Source organism: Pseudophryne corroboree, chromosome 1 (genome assembly GCF_028390025.1).
Source record: "Pseudophryne corroboree isolate aPseCor3 chromosome 1, aPseCor3.hap2, whole genome shotgun sequence".
NCBI lineage: Eukaryota > Metazoa > Chordata > Amphibia > Anura > Myobatrachidae > Pseudophryne > Pseudophryne corroboree.
This window is the reverse complement of record NC_086444.1, coordinates 176,528,030-176,549,952: the sequence shown is the minus strand read 5'-3', so window position 1 is coordinate 176,549,952 and position 21,923 is coordinate 176,528,030. Positions and strand designations below refer to the sequence as shown.

Here is a 21,923-nt window from a genome sequence, read left to right as displayed (position 1 = left end):
ATGTGCAGAGAGCGTTAGATTTGGGTGGGGTGTGTTCAAACTGAAATCTAAATTGCAGTGTAAAAATAAAGCAGCCAGTATTTACCATGCACAGAAACAAAATAACCCACCCAAATCTTACTCTCTCTGCACATGTTGTATCTGCCCCACCTGCAGTGAACACGGTTTTACTCATTAGAGGAAAATGTTGTTTTGCAATCAACCCTCAATTAGGTCCGATATACTGCATAGTGTGGTGTGAACAATTTGTATAACCATTCTTTAGTAGAGCGTGTGTCTTATTAATTTAAATAAGTGCTCAATGGGGGGAATTCAAATGTCTGAAAAGTCGGTTGGGTGTCTGTATTTTCCTGTCTATTAGATAGGGAAAAACAGACACCCAACTGACTTTTCAAACAATTGAATCTCCCCCAATGTGTTTGTCATAAATCTTTATAAATCTTCGGGGTTTTTCTAGGCACAGCAAATAAATATTACTTTCATATTTCAATGTTCTTTACAGGTACTACTGTAGCTGTTGTACACTCGTGTTTGTACACAGTGCCAATGTTCACGCAACTGAGAGGTTATCATGTGCATGTGCCTCCATTGCACTGCGCACGCGCCAAGGTGCCTCTATGATGCCGCTTGCAGTGACATTTATAACGCAGAGTGATTGACAGGAAGGGACCATTTGGGGGTGGTAACAGATAGTGCTGGCAAAAATGCAAACGCGTCATGGCCATTTTCGGGGCATGCATCTGCCATCCACTGCGATTATATATGTAGCTAAACATGGCGGCAGCATCGCTACTGGCCTGGTCAGTCTGTGTGACCACAAGCATTACGTGAGGAGTCGATGTCCGGCATTATTGCGTTGGTGCTGTGTATGTGTACGCAGTTGCTGAGGACTTTGCGATGGCTGCAGTTGGAGTCTATGCAAGGTAATTCTGAGTTTATCGCAGCAGCAAGTTTGTTAGCAATTGAGCAAAACCATGTGCACTGCAGGTGGGGCAGATATAACATTTGCAGAGAGAGTTAGATTTGGGTGGGTTATTTTGTTTCTGTGCAGGGTAAATACTGGCTGCTTTATTTTTACACTGCAATTTAGATTTCAGTTTGAATATACCCCATGCAAATCTAACTCTCTCTGCACATGTTATATCTGCCTCACATTTCATTTTTGTATCACTTTCTCTATAGCTTCGGCTTCCTAAATACTAATTTATTAACACTATAGTTTTTTCACTGGTATGCTACTCTGGGCTTTCTGGCTTATGCTGGTGTTTTGGGGTGCCACACCCTGCACCTAGATATAGCGCTAGGGACCCCAAATATATAGAGACGCCTTGATGCGGCTTTGGGGCTTATTCACACATTTGCGCAAATATGTGTAACGAAGATCTCTGAATTTTATTATTATGTGGAATTTATATCTGGTTACGGTTATCATTCAGGGTGCTGGGGGAAACAAATGGCTTTTTTTCTTGCTTAGAAATACCCCTCCCTTTCAAGCACCTGAATGATATCACTAAGCTAATTGAGCATCCACCAATATATATGTTTGTTGTGAGAGGCAGAGAGGTTCCTGCATTAGGAGGAGGTGCAGGCCCTGACATGCCACATGGAGCATTATGGGGTTGCTCCAAGGTAGGTAGCTCTTAGCTTAGACATATTGTAGTAAGGAGCCATTATCATGTGGCTCCTTGCTGGTTAATCTTAGACCCAGATTGGGGTAATGGAGGTGTGAGGTGTGGTGCCTCTGGACTGGCTGAGCTGGATGGCCTTAGTGTGGCATACCTTTACATTCTATTAACACTTTTCACTTATTAATTTTTTAACACTATTTCTTTATTTTAATTGCATTTCATTTTTGTATCACTTTCTCTATAGCTTCGGCTTCCTAAATACTAATTTATTAACACTATAGTTTTTTCACTGGTATGCTACGCTGGGCTTTCTGGCTTATGCTGGTGTTTTGGGGTGCCACACCCTGCACCTAGATATAGCACTAGTGACCCCAAATATACAGAGACGCCTTGATGCGGCTTTGGGGCTTATTCACACATTTGCGCAAATATGTGTAACGAAGATCTCTGAATTCTATTATCATGTGGGATTTATATCTGGTTACTGTTATCATTCAGGGTGCTGGGGGAAACAAATGCCTTTTTTTCACCTGCAGTGCACATGGTTTTGCCCAACTGCTAACAAATTTGCTGCTGCGATCAATTCAGAATTAGGCCCTATATTCCTTTCTGGCAGCTTCACGTTTGATGTTTAGCAAGTCCATATGTAAGCTGACAATCAGCAGCTGGGTAGGCCTGTGCGTACAGTCATGAATTAGGCCCCTAGTCACAGGGGATCATGCGTGCTGTACCTTAGTATGTTGCTGGCTGCTTTCCTCTCCTGGGGAAGGAGATCAGGGTCACGTAACACATCTTCCAACAAATTCACTACATTCATTTTTACCTCATGGTAGAATTCAAAATCCTGTAAGGGGGAAAACACAGTAATGAAAAATACATTTGTTATTTATATACCGTTATTCAGCTTTTAATGAGGTGCCTGTTTATTAAAACTCAAGTTCTGCCTTGCGCTGCTGAGCCAACCCTGCAACGCTGGACACTGTGGCTAGTAGATGTGCTGGCAATAATTACATAAACCAGCGCTGTGTCTAAACAGTTTAATCAAGCGGCTGTGCCAAATAATGCAAAAGCCGCTGAGGCATCTTAAGTAATAGACTTCACACTGCGGCTTCTCTGATTCGCTGCTGCGTCTGTAGATGCAGCATCAGATCATCGGAGTAACTCTCAGGTTACTCGGGGTGTCCGGCCAAATCATGCTGCCGGGGGCATGGATTCTGCATCCAAGGACGCAGCTACTGGCTTCAGCAGGCCCAGAAAACTGGGCCGACACGCTCCTGTTTTCTGGAGCACTCCCCGTCGCCACCCCCAAACTCCAGCCGTCTACTGTGAACGACATGGAACACCCAGATCAGCTCCTGCGCAGATCACTAACCATCGGCTCACTGCGAAATAATCAAATTACCACCACCTCGGGGTCAGCTCCTATATCTTACCTTGATTATTTGTAGGGAGTGCCAGTGCTGTTTCCCGCAGACTACAGCAGCATTTCTTTTTATAGCTTTGTTCAAAATATATCATTTTATTATTCTTTTTTTTTTTATATAACTACATTTTATTTTCTCTTAACAGCGCACACGTGCATTTTTACTTTTAGATGTGCTTGGAGGGCTTTATATTTTAGTGGTGATCTTGTAATCTCACTACACTGTATGTTGCTTAAATGTTAAACCTTTATAATTATTATTATTATTATTATTATTATATATAGATGACTAATATTTTATTACACTGTTCATGTACAATTTTAAAAAGTTTTAAAAGATTTCCATTGCTACTTTAAATATACCAGCGCTCCCCCCAACGTGGGTAAACTGGGTATAAGCCAACTGCAGGCATCATATAGCGTTTACAGGATTTTGCACCCTAAATGTTCACATAAAGCTTCTGTATTACAAATCATTACTTGCAGATGTGTGTTGAGCCGTAGACATATCCAGGTGTGTCCAAGTCAAAACCCCAGTAGGGCCTGACATGCGGGGCGGACTAGCCCTGTGCTGGGCATCCCCCCGCATGTCTGTGTGACTGATCATATCACATTTAGCACATCTACGATCAGGTCTGGATTAGGCCCTATATTTGTTACAGGTTTGCAAATGGAAATGACAAATAAGTAATCCAAATAGATGACTGCAACTTGATATAACTGTAAATCTAACTACTAGAAAAGTCAATACTCAAGAAGCCAGAGGTATATACAGTAAACGTGCTAGTATCATAACCATCATCAGAAATCTTTACACCAGCCCTGCAATACCAGCATGACATGCGCCTATTAGGAGCTGTATGTGGGGATTTGTCTAGAACTCGCATCTCCATGGGAAATGTGAACACTTCCTTAATGCAGACAACTAATGCATGATGGCTCCTATCTCACCTCTCTAAACACAAGTCTAAGATGTGCACAAATCTAGATATGGAGGCATTTTGATAAACACATACACAGGACTATAATAAGGATATTCAGGCCCAAAAATTACATACACCCAATTTAAATTGTCTCTGCCTTTGTCAAATATTTGAGAAGTCTTTGTAGTATATAAAATGTCCACAAGATGGCACCAACAACATAGAAAGTATACTTTCGATCATCTGAAGAACTTATTTTTACTGTCTGTGCGATGTGTGTAATAAATGTTAGAGATCCACAATTCACTCCGAGGAATCACACATTTGTGGTAAATAATAAATACACATGAACAATTTATACTAGAGATTCCAAACTATCAAGCAGTTTTTGAGGTCTAATTATCAAGCCTGAGACTATGCGAAAGCAGCTGTTTCTGCATGGTGTGGGCATATTGTAGTAACAGGATGACTCGAGAAATCCCCTACGTAGTCCAAGTTAAAGTGAAATACTACAGTCCACATAATTTTCACTACTACTTTGTCTTACTGTTCTGGGCCCATGCTGTTTGCTTAGTTAAGTATTTCCCAGATGGTTAATCCAGTCATGTGCCACTGAGGGCGTGGGTTTAAGAAATAAGAATATGTAGAACACCTTTGAGTTGTTCTTTAGTATTCTTTGACAAAATATTCCAACATTGCTGTGTTTCATGAAAAACATAACTGAGAATCCCAACAAATGTGCCACAGCCTCAGACTGGTTAGGAAGGAACTTGTTTACAGTGAGTGTACATGGCATGAAATACAGTATTTACAAAGCAGAGTTCTTCTGCAAAACTGGTGAGTGGATAGATCTCCTTTTGACACCAGCTAAAAACAAAAAACTTCACTGTGAATCCACTAATTAGGAACAGCTGTGTCACCAGACGCTTTCTGTTGGACAATAGACATGTCCTTACGTGATCGCGTCAGAATAATAACATACAGCTGCACAATTCATCCCGACATCACAAATAGAAAGACAATGGAAGCTGATGATTCTTCAGCATCTGAATTGCTGTAAATCTGCATTGTTGTTTGGAAAATGTACAATCACTAATAGACTGCGCTGTTTCCTTTCTGTACAGACGTGCCTCACACTGTGTACTCTGAGCATTCTCTACTCAGTATTTTACTATTTCATCTCTGTGCTAGGAAACAAGTCTGTTTCATTCAATTAACCCATTAGGTGCTAAGGACAAGTGGCATTTGTCCTCCAAAAAGTCCTATTCAATTACTAGTGCTCTTTCGCTCACATTCTAACACCTTGGGCTGAAATCTTTTAGCAGTGGTGATTTACCACCCCGGAAAATGGTGGTAGCCTCGGGCTTTCATGGGTGGAGGCTAGGGCTAACACTCGGAGGGGCGGCAGCTACGGCTACCCCCCCCCCAACCCCCTAGTGCCTAACCCTAACTCTCCCTGGGTCCTAATTCTAACAGTGGTCCCGATACTTACCCTCAGGATGTAGGCGTTTGGTGTTCTGGCGCCGGGATTCCGAGTGGTGTTGGAATACCGAAGTTGGTCACATGACCACCGGCATCCTGACTGTCATCAAATATTTGGTAGATGTGTTCCAAATAGACTATCAGTTGAACCCTAACAATTTAAACAGAGGTATTGACAACAGGCAACTTCCAGTAGCTATGGAACTACTACAGTTATAGGGGTCAATCCAATTAGGTGCGAGTTGCCATTTTCTCTGCAAATTCGCAATCTGAAATCCAATTAGAAACTTGTGTCAGGACACCATGCAGTAGCCCTTGGAAAAACGCCCCTTACCCCCCAACCCAGGACTAATTAGGCAATTGTAAGTTTCTAATTAGCTTAGTCCAAAAATTACATGTAATTTTGGGGGTTTAAACAAATGGCCTCAAAAATCAATATTTTCATTGCTTTATGCACCCCAAATTTAATTAGAGTATTTTTTTTAAATAATTGCTTTTTAGCATTTATTTAAAGTACCCTAAAGCATCTTTTTACGGATGTGTCTGATTCTGTAGGATACGTTTATTCTATATGAATAAAAGTCTAATAATATTAATGTCAATTTAAGTTTATCAAATTTGAATGTATCCATTGGTCCAAAGACCATGGAGTTTATTTACAAAGCCTTGTGCTCTAATACCCGATGCTTTCAACTATGTTTATGCCCAACATATAAAAAGGCACTGCCTTCCTAAGCAAGACATGGCTAGTATAAGCACTTTTACATTTTGGGAATAAACACAATAGAAAACACAGAGTTTTAAAACTCAACGCTTGGTAAATAAACCTCCAGGAATATAATATTTAATATAGATAATCTAATATTGAGCCAATGGCCCTCATTCCGAGTTGTTCTCTCGCTAGCTACTTTTAGCAGAAATGGAAACACACGCCCTCTGGGAGTGTATCTTAGCATAGCAGAATTGCTAACGAAGGCCCTCATTCCGAATTGTTCACTCGCTAGCTGCTTTTAGCAGCTTTGCACACGCTAAGCCGCCGCCTACTGGGAGTGTATTTTAGCATAGCAGAATTGCGAACTAAAGATTTGCAGAATTGTGAATAGAAAATTCTTAGCAGTTTCTGAGTAGCTCAAGACTTACTCCTCCACTGCGATCAGTTCAGTCAGTTTCGTTCCTGGTTTGACGTCACAAACACACCCAGTGTTCGCCCAGACACTCCCCCGTTTCTTCAGACACTCCCGCGTTTTTCCAGAAACGCCAGCGTTTTTTAGCACACACCCATAAAACGGCCAGTTTCCGCCCAGAAACACCCACTTCCTGTCAATCACACTACGATCACCAGAACGATGAAATTTCTTCGTTAAGCCGTGAGTAAAATACCAAACTCTTTTGCAAATTTACTTGGCGCAGGCGCACTGCGAACGTTGCGCATGCACAGTTTGCGACTAATCGCTCCGTTGCGAAAAAAACTAACGAGCGAACAACTCGGAATGAGGGCCGAAAGATTAGCAATTGCTAACGAAAGATTAGCAATTCTGCTATTATTAGCAGAATTGCTAACGAAAGCAATTTCCTTGCAGTTTCTGAGTAGCTCCAGACCTACTCCTAGATTGCGATCACCTCAGTCCGTTTAGTTCCTGGTTTGACGTCACAAACACGCCCTGCGTTCGGCCAGCCACTCCTCCATTTCTCCAGCCACTCCTGCGTTTTTACCTGGCATGCCTGCGTTTTTTAGCACACTCCCTGAAAACGGCCAGTTTCCGCACAGGAACACCCACTTCCTGTCAATCACACTACGATCAGCAGAGCGATTGAAAAGCTTAGTTCGCCCGTGAGTAAAATAGCATAGTTTTGTGTAAAATTGCTTAGCGCGTGCGCCCTGCTGTGCATACGCATGCGCAGAACTGCCGGATTTTAGCCTATTAGCAATTCTGCTAAAATTGGCAGCGAGCGAACAACTCGGAATGAGGGCCAATGTTAGAGAGAGAAATGTAATGTAAAATTAGAGGCAGACCGACTGATAGACCCTCATTCCGAGTTGTTCGCTCGTTGCCGAATGTCGCTATATTGCGATTAGTCGCTTACTGCGCATGCGCCATGTTCGCAGAGCGCATGCGCTTAGTTATTTTACTCAAAAGTTAGGCATTTTACTAACGGCATTACGAGGATTTTTCTTCATTCTGGTGATCGGAGTGTGATTGACAGGAAGTGGGTGTTTCTGGGCGGAAACTGGCCGTTTTATGGGTGTGTGTGAAAAAACGCTGCCATTTCTGGGAAAAACGCGGGAGTGGCTGGAGAAACGGGGTAGTGTCTGGGCGAACGCTGGGTGTGTTTGTGACGTCAAACCAGGAACGAAACTGACTGAACTGATCGCAGTGGCAGAGTAAGTGTCGAGCTACTCAGAAACTGCTAAGAAATTTCTATTCGCAATTTTGCGAATCTTTCGTTCGCAATTCTGCTAAGCTAAGATACACTCCCAGAGGGCGGCGGCTTAGCGTGTGCAATGCTGCTAAAAGCAGCTAGCGAGCGAACAACTCGGAATGAGGGCCATAGGGGGTAATTCCAAGTTGATCGCAGCAGGAATTTAGTTAGCAATTGGGCAAAACCATGTGCACTGCAGGGGAGGCAGATTTAACATGTGCAGAGAGAGTTAGATTTGGGTGGGTTATTTTATTTCTGTGCAGGGTAAATACTGGCTGCTTTATTTTTACACTGCAAAAAAGATTGCAGATTGAACACACCTCACCCAAATGTAACTCTCTCTGCACATGTTAAATCTGCCTCCCCTGCAGTGCACATGGTTTTGCCCAATTGCTAACTAAATTCCTGCTGCGATCAACTTGGAATTACCCCCATAGGTAACTACTCGTGACTAAGCTGGAAGGGGTGAAACGATCATTGAGTTGGGACCCGGCTGTGCGCACAGTGGGGCCCCTGCATACTGTACACACACGGACGATACAGCAGACCAAAGATTCCACCTGCTTCTACTAGTAAGACTTACTGTACTCTGTCTTTCCCTGTACTCTCATCGGGGCTCATACAATACAGGAGTGTGTACTATAGCTGACAGCAGATACAGCCTGCATACTCGACTGCTGTACATTATAGGATACTCTCATTCATCCCTTCACTGGACTGTATCACTGAAGCACAAGGGAGAAAAGCAGATGTCGGGTACTGCTAGTCTTTTTTCTTAATCCTACTTTGCCTATTCTTTGATCTATACTATCTACATATCCTTGGGAATGGTAGTTTGGGTGCACTTGTTATCCAATGTCGTTGGCAAATAACAAGCAGCAGTAATTTGGCACTTTACCTAAGAATCTATTCTTACCTACCGTGTGTCGCATTGAGATACTTTGTCATTGACAAACTTTTGATACATTCTATCTTACTTGTTGTCTACTTTGTATAACTGATTTCTGAGTTGATAACATATAACTGACAATTCACATGGTGCTGCACGTGTCCGTACAGTGATCATTACATACCGTCAAAGGCCTGACTTTCATAATGAGTGCTGCAGATTGCTCATGAGGGAATTTTCTATTTTGTTCTTTTTCTCTCTCTATGTTGTCTTGAGTTTCTTTCCTTTTCCGCTTTGCCATTCACTACCCTAAACTATAGGAAAGCACCAACCAGATAGGTTACACCTGTTCTTTTTCTACATAATATGGTAGTATTCTTCCCTTGATACCATATTGGTCATACAATATCATCTTTAAAATTCTGGTTTTGTTAATTCTACCTTTGTACCTTAGCGATAGGACTTCCCCTGTGTTTCCTGGTTAGGTACGCGTTACCGCCGCTGGAGATCGCAGCGGTCAGCATACCGACCGCGGGATCCCGGCGGCAGAATGCCGGCGAGGAAGGGAGGCGAGCGCAACAAGCCCCATGTGGGCTCACTCGCCACCGAGCCTGCAGCGTGGACAGCACAGAGTAGGAATAGTCCCTGCTAGTCGGCATGCCAACTGTTGGGATTTAGAGGGAGGCGCGATGTAGCCGTTTCCTACATGAGTAGTAACATAAGTTAGAGCTTGTGTTACAGAAAGGGAATCCATGCAACAGTCTCACAGCAACAGTGATACGGACTCGTAGTAAAAAAGAAAAAAAAATCCTATTTTCTTTGGAAAAGACAAAAAGCAAAAAAATAAGAATTTACTTACCGATAATTCTATTTCTCATAGTCCGTAGTGGATGCTGGGGACTCCGTCAGGACCATGGGGAATAGCGGCTCCGCAGGAGACAGGGCACATCTAAAGAAAGCTTTTAGGATCACATGGTGTGTACTGGCTCCTCCCCCCATGACCCTCCTCCAAGCCTCAGTTAGGTACTGTGCCCGGACGAGCGTACACAATAAGGAAGGATCTTGAATCCCGGGTAAGACTCATACCAGCCACACCAATCACACTGTACAACTTGTGATCTGAACCCAGTTAACAGTATGATAACAAACGAAGTAGCCTCTGAAAAGATGGCTCACAACAATAATAATAACCCGATTTTTGTAACAATAACTATGTACAAGTATTGCAGACAATCCGCACTTGGGATGGGCGCCCAGCATCCACTACGGACTATGAGAAATAGAATTATCGGTAAGTAAATTCTTATTTTCTCTAACGTCCTAGTGGATGCTGGGGACTCCGTCAGGACCATGGGGATTATACCAAAGCTCCCAAACGGGCGGGAGAGTGCGGATGACTCTGCAGCACCGAATGAGAGAACTCCAGGTCCTCCTTAGCCAGAGTATCAAATTTGTAAAATTTTACAAACGTGTTCTCCCCTGACCACGTAGCTGCTCGGCAAAGTTGTAATGCCGAGACCCCTCGGGCAGCCGCCCAAGATGAGCCCACCTTCCTTGTGGAGTGGGCCTTTACAGATTTAGGCTGTGGCAGGCCTGCCACAGAATGTGCAAGTTGGATTGTGCTACAGATCCAACGCGCAATCGTCTGCTTAGACGCAGGAGCACCCATCTTGTTGGGTGCATACAATATAAACAACGAGTCAGATTTTCTGACTCCAGCTGTCCTTGAAATATATATTTTTAATGCTCTGACAACGTCCAGTAACTTGGAGTCCTCCAAGTCGCTAGTAGCCGCAGGCACCACAATAGGCTGGTTCAAGTGAAAAGCCGAAACCACCTTAGGGAGAAAATGAGGACGTGTCCGCAGTTCTGCCCTGTCCGAATGGAAAATCAGATATGGGCTTTTGTACGATAAAGCCGCCAACTCTGAAACTCTCCTGGCTGAAGCCAGGGCCAGTAGCATGGTTACTTTCCATGTAAGATACTTCAAATCTACAGATTTGAGAGGCTCAAACCAATGAGATTTGAGAAAATCCCAAACTACGTTTAGATCCCACGGTGCCACTGGGGGCACAATCGGGGGCTGTATATGTAGTACACCCTTGACAAAAGTTTGTACTTCAGGCACTGAAGCCAATTCCTTCTGGAAGAAGATTGATAAGGCCGAAATTTGAACTTTAATAGACCCCAATTTGAGGCCCATAGACAATCCTGCCTGCAGGAAATGTAAGAATCGACCCAATTGAAATTCTTCCGTTGGGGCCTTCTTGGCTTCACACCACGCAACATATTTTCTCCAAATGCGGTGATAATGTTGTGCGGTCACTTCCTTCCTAGCCTTAATCAAGGTAGGAATAACTTCCTCTGGAATGCCCTTTTCTTTTAGAATCCGGCGTTCAACCGCCATGCCGTCAAACGCAGTCGCGGTAAGTCTTGGAACATACAAGGTCCCTGCTGAAGCAGATCCCTTCTTAGAGGTAGAGGCCACGGATCCTCCGTGAGCATCTCTTGAAGTTCCGGATACCAAGTTCTTCTTGGCAAATCCGGAGCCACTAGTATTGTTCTTACTCCCCTTTTCCGAATAATTCTCAGTACCTTTGGTATGAGAGGCAGAGGAGGAAACACATACACTGACTGGTACACCCATGGTGTTACCAGAGCGTCCACAGCTATTGCCTGAGGGTCTCTTGACCTGGCGCAATATCTGTCCAGTTTTTTGTTGAGGCGAGACGCCATCATATCCACCTTTGGTTTTTCCCAACGGTTCACAATCATGTGGAAAACTTCCGGATGAAGTCCCCACTCTCCCGGGTGAAGGTCGTGTCTGCTGAGGAAGTCTGCTTCCCAGTTGTCCACTCCCGGGATGAACACTGCTGACAGTGCTATGACATGATTTTCCGCCCAGCGAAGAATCCTTGCAGCTTCTGTCATTGCTCTTCTGCTTCTCGTGCCGCCTTGTCTGTTTACGTGGGCGACTGCCGTGATGTTGTCCGACTGGATCAACACCGGCTGACCCTGAAGCAGCGGTTTTGCCAAGCTTAGAGCATTGTATATCGCTCTTAGCTCCAGTATATTTATGTGAAGAGACGTCTCCAGGTCTGACCATACACCCTGGAAGTTTCTTCCCTGTGTGACTGCTCCCCAGCCCCGTAGGCTGGCATCCGTAGTCACCAGGACCCAGTCCTGTATGCCGAACCTGCGGCCCTCTAACAGATGGGCACTCTGCAACCACCACAGGAGAGACAACCTTGTTCTTGGTGACAGTGTTAACCGCTGATGCATGTGCAGATGCGATCCGGACCATTTGTCCAGCAGATCCCACTGAAATGTTCGTGCATGGAATCTGCCGAATGGAATTGCTTCGTAAGAAGCCACCATCTTTCCCAGGACTCTTGTGCATTGATGTACTGACACAGTTCCTGGTTTTAGGAGGTTCCTGACCAGTTCGGATAACTCCCTTGCTTTCTCCTCCGGGAGAAACACCTTTTTCTGAACCGTGTCCAGAATCATTCCCAGGAACAGCAGACGTGTTGTCGGGGTCAATTGAGATTTTGGAAGATTCAGAATCCACCCGTGTTGCTGAAGCACTACTTGGGTTAGTGCTACACCGACTTCCAGCTGTTCTCTGGACTTTGCCCTTATCAGGAGATCGTCCAAGTAAGGGATAATTAATACGCCTTTTCTTCGTAGAAGAACCATCATTTCGGTCATTACCTTGGTAAAGACCCGAGGGGCCGTGGACAAACCAAACGGCAGCGTTTGAAACTGATAATGACAGTCTTGTATCACGAACCTGAGATACCCTTGGTGTGAGGGGTAAATTGGGACATGCAGATAAGCATCTTTTATGTCCAGGGACACCATGAAGTCCCGTTCTTCCAGATTCGCTATCACTGCTCTGAGTGACTCCATCTTGAACTTGAATTTCTGTATGTACAGGTTCAAGGATTTCAGATTTAGAATAGGTCTTACCGAACCGTCCGGCTTCGGTACCACAAATAGTGTGGAATAATACCCCTTTCCCTGTTGTAGGAGGGGTACCTTGACTATCACCTGCTGAGAATACAGCTTGTGAATGGCTTCCAATACCGTCGTCCTTTCTGAGGGAGACGTTGGTAAAGCAGACTTTAGGAACCGGCGAGGGGGAGACCTTTCGAACTCCAACATGTAACCCTGAGATACTATCTGCAGGATCCACGGGTCCACCTGTGAGCGAGCCCACTGATTGCTGAAAATCTTTAGTCGACCCCCCACCGCTCCTGAGTCCGCTTGTAAAGCCCCAGCGTCATGCTGATGGCTTTGTAGAACCCGGGGCGGGCTTCTGGTACTGGGCAGGGGCTGCTTGCTGCCCTCTCTTACCCTTTCCTCTGCCTCGCGGCAGATAAGACTGTCCTTTTGCTCGCTTGTTTTTATAGGAGCGAAAGGACTGCGGCTGAAAAGACGGTGTCTTTTTCTGTTGGGAGGGGGTCTGAGGTAAAAAAGTGGATTTGCCGGCAGTTGCCGTGGCCACCAGATCCGATAGACCGACCCCAAATAATTCCTCTCCTTTATATGGCAACACTTCCATATGCCTTTTGGAATCCGCATCACCTGACCACTGTCGCGTCCATAAACTTCTTCTGGCAGATATGGACATCGCACTTACTCTTGATGCTAGAGTACAAATATCCCTCTGAGCATCTCGCATATAAAGAAACGCATTCTTTAATTGCTCTAGAGTCAATAAAATACTGTCCCTATCCAGGGTATCAATATTTTCAGTCAGGGAATCCAACCACACTACCCCAGCACTGCACATCCAGGCTGAGGCTATTGCCGGTCGCAGTATAACACCAGTATGAGTGTATATACTTTTCAGGTTAGTTTCCAGCCTCCTATCCGCTGGATCCTTGAGGGCGGCCGTATCAGGAGACGGCAACGCCACTTGCTTTGATAAACGTGTGAGCGCCTTATCCACCCTAGGGGGTGTTTCCCAGCGCGTCCTAACCTCTGGTGGGAAAGGGTATAATGCCAATAACTTCTTAGAAATTAGCAGTTTTCTATCTGGGTTAACCCACGCTTCATCACACACGTCATTCAATTCCTCTGATTCTGGAAAAAGCTACAGGTAGTTTTTTCACCCCCCACATAATACCCCTTTTTGAGGTACCAGCAGTATCAGAGATCTGCAAAGCCTCCTTCATTGCCGTGATCATATAACGTGTGGCCCTGTTGGAAAATACGTTTGTTTCTTCACCGTCGACACTAGATTCATCTGTGTCGGTACCCGTGTCGACTGACTGAGGTAAGGGACGTTTTACAGCCCCTGACGGTGTCTGAGACGCCTGAGCCGGTACTGACTGGTTTTCCGGCCGTCTCATTTCGTCTACTGACTTTTGTAATGTACTAACATTATCACGTAATTCCATAACTAAAGCCATCCATTCCGGTGTCGACTCCCTAGGGGGTGACATCACCATTACCGGCAATTGCTCTGCCTCCACACCAACATCGTCCTCATACATGTCGACACACACGTACCGACACACAGCAGCCACACAGGGAATGCTCTAATCGAAGACAGGACCCCCTTAGCCCTTTGGGGAGACAGAGGGAGAGTTTGCCAGCACACACCAAAAGCGCTATAAATGTATATAAACAACCCTAAAAGGTGTTGTTTTTGTTATAAGCGCTTTTAATATATAAATATTGCCAATTTATGCCCCCCTTCTCTTTGTTACCCTGTTTCTGTAGTGCAGTGCAGGGGAGAGTCCTGGGAGCCTTCCTCACAGCGGAGCTGAGCAGGAAAATGGCGCTGAGTGCTGAGGAGAATAAGCTCCGCCCCTTTTCCGGCGGGCTTTTCTCCCGGGTTTTGAGAAATCTGGCCTGGGTTAAATACATACATATAGCCTTAATGGCTATATGTGATGTATTCTTTGCCACTAAAGGTATTAAATATTGCTGCCCAGGGCGCCCCCAGCAGCGCCCTGCACCCTCCGTGACCGCTTGGTGTGAAGTGTGTGACAACAATGGCGCACAGCTGCAGTGCTGTGCGCTACCTTCATGAAGACTGAAGAGCCTTCTGCCGCCTGTTTCCGGACCTCCGATCTTCAGGATCTGTAAGGGGGGTCGGCGGCGCGGCTCCGGGACGAACCCCAGGATGACCTGTGTTCCGACTCCCTCTGAAGCTATGTCCAGTAGCCTAAGACTCCAATCCATCCTGCACGCAGGTGAGTTGAAAATCTCTCCCCTAAGTCCCTCGATGCAGTGAGCCTGTTGCCAGCAGGACTCACTGAGATTTAAAACCTAAAAAAACTTTTTCTAAGCAGCTCTTTAGGAGAGCCACCTAGATTGCACCCTGCTCGGACGGGCACAAAAACCTAACTGAGGCTTGGAGGAGGGTCATGGGGGGAGGAGCCAGTACACACCATGTGATCCTAAAAGCTTTCTTTAGATGTGCCCTGTCTCCTGCGGAGCCGCTATTCCCCATGGTCCTGACGGAGTCCCCAGCATCCACTAGGACGTTAGAGAAATAAAACAAAAAACATCAACAAATATACCCCAGAATAGGTGAATCTGTGTGTTCTTTTCTGCCATCAAATTCTATGCGTACAATACCCACGTATATAACCTTAATCTGCCAATGTCTAACAATCTAAAATGTATTGGCTTAATGTCCACTGGCTTAGTGTACAATTCAATGTCCAACGATCTCATACTGTGTCTCTTAGTATTATGTGTGTGTGTGGCTACTGGAAGGCAGCACCGGAGCGCTGAGAGATGCTGGGTGCAGCTGCGGATATTCTAGCACATGTACAGTACATATAGAATACAGGCACAATGCAAGAGCCTTGAAAAGACTAGAAAGCCAACAGGCACTGTCACATTAATAACACTCGGACGTGATAAGAGAAATGACATGGTGGCTTATAACTTCCACTTGCGCTACCATGTTTAAATACATCACAAAGCAAATCGCAGGAAGGGTGAACTGTCAGTGCCTGGCACAAGGAAGTGTAGGGCTCATCTAATTAATCAGACTGATCGCATGCTTGACTGGTGCTCACCCAGTGCCTTCCTTCTCCCAGAGGGTCATGTCTACTCCTGCCTCCTCTGATGCATGGAATACATCAGAGGAGCAAGGATCAAGTATTCACCCATTCATTCCCAGCACTACTGCGGAATAGTAACAAAGTGATCTAGAGAAGTATGAAAGGCTGAGACAGAATATTCTGTAAAGCACCCCACATAATACCACATTGGTGCTTAAACCATACTAATTTTGAAAAAGCACTGCAGAGAGGTTGGGAAAGTAACACCTATACGTGCGGTATTGAAGAAGGCTGCTCAGTCTGAGAGGTATGTCATCAAACTGCAAATGAATCCACCCCCAAAATGTTTTGCATTGATCACAGAGAGAGCCTGCAGAGATGTCCAAGAAGTCTGCTGTTTAGTCCATGAACCCACTAACGTGAGATGTGTTAGCATACGGTGACTGCATTTAAAATACAGATGTGGTCTCATACACCCATATAAAAAAAGAAAATGCTGGTGCACACTCTAATTACGTAACACTGCTAAAAATTATAATAAACTCTGCAATATAGTGAGTCCCTAACATTTCTAAGGTTCAAGTCCACCCTAATTCTTTGTTTAGAAATAGGGTGGGGAGTTCAAGCCCCACCCCCATATATTCTCATACACCCAGTCTCAATACACCATGCACAGCAATACATCTAGCATGAGTGAGCTGCTCTGAGCATGTAGCATCTTAGTCGCAATGCAATGTGGCAACATGCTTCACTAGACTGCACTTATTCATTTGATATGTGACACTTGTATATCTGAGTGCGACTATGTCTGAATCTGTATACAAAGGCCAACGTAACTTGGCGTGAAATGTGGTAGCTGCATTGTAACACTTTGTGACCAGATTCAGACTCAGTCGCACACAGATATACAAGTGTTGCATATCACATTAATCAGTAGAGTCTCTTGAAGCTGTTTCATTGCATCACACTGCTATTAAGACGCACTTTTGGGGCGAAAAAGAAGCTTGGCACAAGCACATGACCTGGTGCACCGAGGGCTGTTTGGCGTGACTGCAGCTATAGTGTATGATTATAGTCCATCGCATTGGGAGTAAGATGCATTTTCAAGTAAACAGATGCGAAAAAAGAAGCCTGACTTTAGCAGAGTGTTATGGGACCTGGAGCGCTGAGAGGGGTTGTATGACGCAACTGCAGCAGCAATATAGGAGGACGTGTCTGCATGCTGTAAACAGGTCTTTTGGGCTGTATCTACCATGTATTAAAGGATAATTTGAATGTACATGCTATGCTGCTAGTCATACCTCCGAACATATGGGAGTAAGGAAGCGGGACCCCCCCTGCCTACACCAGGGGCAAGAAAAATGGGTGTTACCTAGTGGGAAGGAGCATGACTCAAATCATGCCTCATTTCCATCATACTGGTGGTGTGCCCAGCGCTCCCTGAGCTATGCAGAGCAACGGTGAGGGCTAACCCCACCCCACCCCAAGTGCATATAACCCTAACACACCCCACCCCCACACCCCGGGCCCTAATCCGTACCCCGATACTCACCTTTAGGATGTCAGCTGTTGTTGATCCGGCGCTGGTGTCCTGAGTGGTGTTGGGATTCCAGCATCAGTCACATGACCACCAGCATCCCGACAGCCGTTCCGTTCTGAGGCCAGGGAGTAGGTCATTGCCAGTTCCACAACAAATCAAGCCGTGGGCATGGAGGAGCTGCAGGTTGCTGTTCCTCCTTTTTGGTAATGGGCTGGGTATAAGGAGCTGGGCTACGATGTCACAGGCCTGTGGAAAAGAATGCCACCCTGCCCATGCTCCACACACCGTACAAAGCAGAGGGTTATGGCAACGCCCAACAGGGTGGCGGTCCCAGTTACACACACAGGCCCACAATAGACCTGTATTAGGATAGTGACTGGTCATGTTGGGAGGTTTGGTGTGTTACGGCTGTAGAGCATTTAATAGACCTGTGCAATGATTATATCCAGGGACCAGGTCATGTTGTAGTGTCATGTCTATAAGGGAAACTAAACACAATAAGTATGATCCATGGGGTCCAAGTGCTTTTGGGGTCAATCCACAATCTGACGTGCTACGGTACTATTCTAAACCTCTACTGCAGGTATCAGCCCTGACCCATAACACTGTAAATACCTGGGAGTGCTTTGACACCCAGTGACGAAGAACATTCAGCACACGGTTTGTCGCTGCCCTGCGAATGATGAACTCTTTGTCGCACATCCTCTCCATATTGTTAAAGCCTTCAGAATGAGAAAAAAGAAGAAAGAAGAGAAAATGTCACAGATAACGTATTATGAGCTGCGAGTAAAACACAGTAGTCATTTCAAGGATGTCGGCACCAACACAAATCTATTGATGGAACGATTACGCAAAATACTGCAGCTCTGTTTAGAGATGTCCATCAATGGTCACACGTACAAATGTACATTTATAGCTTCATATTGCAATGTGGCAGGCAAGGCTGATATAGAATGTTCTATGTAATTGCAAGACACATCGCCTGACAATAAAGATGGAGTTCTCAAAGCAACTGATCTATGGTCTTATGTCCATGGATCAATGTGGAATTCTGTGGAATAACGTTGATACTACAATACAGAGAAATTAGGAGATGTAGAAACAATAACATATAATGTAACTCAATTTGCAGGACATGATTAACGTTATGAACAGTGCTTATAACCAATACAATATACACATATAAATCAATCAATAGTAATACAAAGTATGTGATCTGTGAGAATACAAGCATTACCACAGAAAGCACTTACAGAGTTATTTATTACATGCCATTTCATGGAGATGTGCTAGTATATCAAAATAATAACAATAGTAATAATAACAACTAAATTAATACCTTACTTTGTTAATTGGAAAATGTGGGTCAATATTACCACATTGCATTAATTAATGAAGCCCTCATTAAATAGTAAATATTGTGAGAAGACAGAAATTTGTGTTCTGTGAAACATCATTTTACAAAATAAAGGTCCCTCCCCATAGATGTTGAAAGAAAAATGATAAATGTTGGGTTTCCATTTTTCTAAGGTAGACTGCTAAATCTGGGTGTCATATAAAGAAATGTGATAGAATATGTGTAACAATAAAAGTGGCGATGGGCTTAATATTAGTATTATGGGACCCAGAGGGATTGTCTTACTGTCCAAAGATGAAACAACCTGCAGAACTTATGCCGGTGTGAGCTACCTTTCTGTAATGACATCATCGCCAGGCGACCTGATGTCATACTGCTATGAAAGCTATTTAACAAGTGTCATCACTGCCAAACATGATAATCCCATTCAGCCACACTACTGTATATCCGCAGCACTGCATCTTCCAACAAGTCATGGGGCCGAATTCAGATCTGATCGCAGCAGCAAATTTGTTAGCTAATGGGCAAAACCATGTGCACTGCAGCGGGGGCAGATATAACATGTGCAGAGATAGTTAGATTTGGGTGGGTTATTTTGGTTCTGTGCAGGGTAAATACTGGATGCTTTATGTTTACACTGCAATTTAGATTTCAGTTTGAACACACTCCACCCAAATCTAACTCTCTGCACGTTATATCTGCCCTCCCCCCCTGCAGTGCACATGGGTTTGCCCATTAGCTAACAAATTTGCTGCTGTGATCAGATCTGAATTAGGCCCATGGCTACTGGGTATGCTCATAATGCAAATGTATAATACTATATGCAGACGTAGGAAAAGACTGAGATACACATAAAAAATAATGTTTATTTTTTATTTTCTAGATTTTGATCCAAAACGCCATTTAGAACCTACAAGACAGAGCATAAATAAAGAGGCGCGTTCTCAGGAGGAAGTCACGCTGCTTAAAGCGAAGATTGCACTGAGTTACTGTAACAGAAGCTGCAATTAAATGCCCCAGGCTGTTATCACCTTTGCCAGAAGCTGACAGTGATTATATGTTATCACACCTGAAGAGATTATTCATTGCTCCTCTCGAGATTACTTATAAACCCACATGTATATAAACAGATCCCAGACAATGTATGCCTTGCCTTTCCCTGCAATTTTCCTAATTATAATGTATGATGATGCAGACAGAAATTATACTCTTTTGGCCCTAGCTGACAATTATAAGGAAATTTGTACAACGAGGCCGCGGAATGAAAAGAAAAATGTTTTAATAAAATATTCAGCACTTGTAAACAGATGCACCTGTTCTAATACACTGCATTAGTTTAATACATCTTTTTAAAAACTAATAAAAAGCAAATATTTCACTTCATATCATTTGGGGTGACTCAGAAAACATTATAAGCCCACATATTTTTGCTGCTGAATTGTGCCAGGTGCGGGGTCACTGCTGGGTATTGTTCATAGCATGCCAATCACATTATCCTGGCCCTGGCCCCTGCTGTGCATTGCTGCAAATTGTCCCTTAAAAATAGTATAAGGTAGAGTGATCATTTAACATAATAACATAACACACTCTGTATACTGTATATTATACACTTGCTCTGATGTCATTAATCTAGACTTCCCACATGTTAGACGAAACAGTCCCAACTGTAGTGTATGTTCCCTGCTACCCGACCAGTCAGGACTCATCCTGACAACTGGGAATATTATTAGATATTCAGCACATGAATGACCGGGTTGGGTATAATATGCCAGTGGTCAGAATACCCAACGCGGCATCCAATGATTAGACTCCCGGCAGGTGAAGGTAAGTATACCTACCCCCCCCCCCCCATGCCCTCCTAACCTTCCCTTTGTGTAGCCAAAACTTAACCCTCCCCCATCCCCCCGCGGCCTAACCCTGACACCTACACCTAACCCCCCCTCCATGCAGCCTACACCTAACCCTCTCTTGTAGCGCTGCCTAACCCAAACCCTCCCCCCGCAGCCTAAACCTAATCTCTGCGGCTTACCTTTCTGGCACGGTGGTCTCTGCTTGTTCGGGATCCTGGCTGTCGGGATTCCAGTGCTGGGCTGGTGACCCTATTCAGTAAGCCGGTGTCAACATTCTGTATAGTGTTGGTATTCCGGCATCGGTATTCTGACTGCCAGGATCCCGAATGACCTACCTCTGGTGCACCTGGCAATAAAGGAGTGTATTTAGGAAGGGAACGGGAGTAGGGGAAGCCCAATGAATCTTCTTATTGTGAAGAATTATTGGCCCCTTTCTAGAGGAGTCAAAGCCATGTCCCATTTCACAAACAGAATATTCTAAGAAATAATTATCTCACTGGAGATTAAATGCGGTAAAACTAATACCCCCTTTTACACTGCTGCCAAAAACCTGGGTTACTGCCGTGATAACCTGGGAGCAGCTCAGTGTAAAAGGGTTTATCCGGGTTTAGTGACCCGGGAATCCAACCAGGCTAACTTGCAGGGTTGTTCCCGGGATGGACCCAGGTCGAGGTGCAGTGTAAACAGGTAAGCTGGGTCGATGCGACCCAGAACCCGTTTACTGCATAAGGAGAGCTGGCGCTAGTAGATGATCTCATCTTCACTGAACATGTGACCGCTGACATCAGCAACCTGGCAACAAGCTGATGACCTGATCAGGATCTCAGGCAGCCAGGTTGCATCTGGGCTTGAGCCGGCTACAAGATCCTGTGTGCGACTCAGCATTTAGAAGTAAAAGCGGTATTACAGGATTGAAACTATAGTGCAGTTCTCAAGGACAGCCTGCTATACAGACATGATTTCTGGTCTTATCAGGGCACACAAGATTTATGAATGGTTTGATCTGTGACAATACCAGCTACAGATGACAGGTGGCAGTGTACCATCAGTGCAGACAACTGCACATTGGTGGTCATTCCGAGTTGTTCGCTCGTTGCCGATTTTCGCTATACTGCGATTATCCGCTAACTGCGCATGCGCAATGTTCGCAGAGCGCATGCGCTTAGTTATTTTACACAAAAGTTAGGTATTTTACTCACGGCATTACAAAGTTTTTTCATCGCTCTGCTGATCGTAGTGTGATTGACAGGAAGTGGGTGTTCTGGGCGGAAACTTGCCGTTTTATGGGAGTGTGCGGAAAAACGCAGGCGTTCGAGTTCCAAAACGCGGGAGTGTCTGGAGAAACGGGGGAGTGGCTGGGCGAACGCTGGGTGTGTTTG

The 21,923-nt window shown here is 44.7% G+C and overlaps 1 protein-coding gene across 3 annotated transcripts in view; it reads right to left on the bottom strand.

Annotated features, from left to right (window-relative positions):
• The window catches only part of RASGRF2 (Ras protein specific guanine nucleotide releasing factor 2), a 664,746-nt gene that overhangs the window by 53,853 nt on the left and 588,970 nt on the right, over positions 1-21,923 (bottom strand). For all 3 annotated transcript variants that reach the window (XM_063963919.1, XM_063963920.1, XM_063963921.1), the window contains 2 exons: positions 17,953-18,059; positions 2,360-2,472 (listed from right to left, as the gene is read on the bottom strand). In XM_063963919.1, the coding sequence (XP_063819989.1) occupies positions 2,360-2,472; positions 17,953-18,059 (220 nt within the window). The remainder of the gene's footprint in view (positions 1-2,359; positions 2,473-17,952; positions 18,060-21,923) is intronic.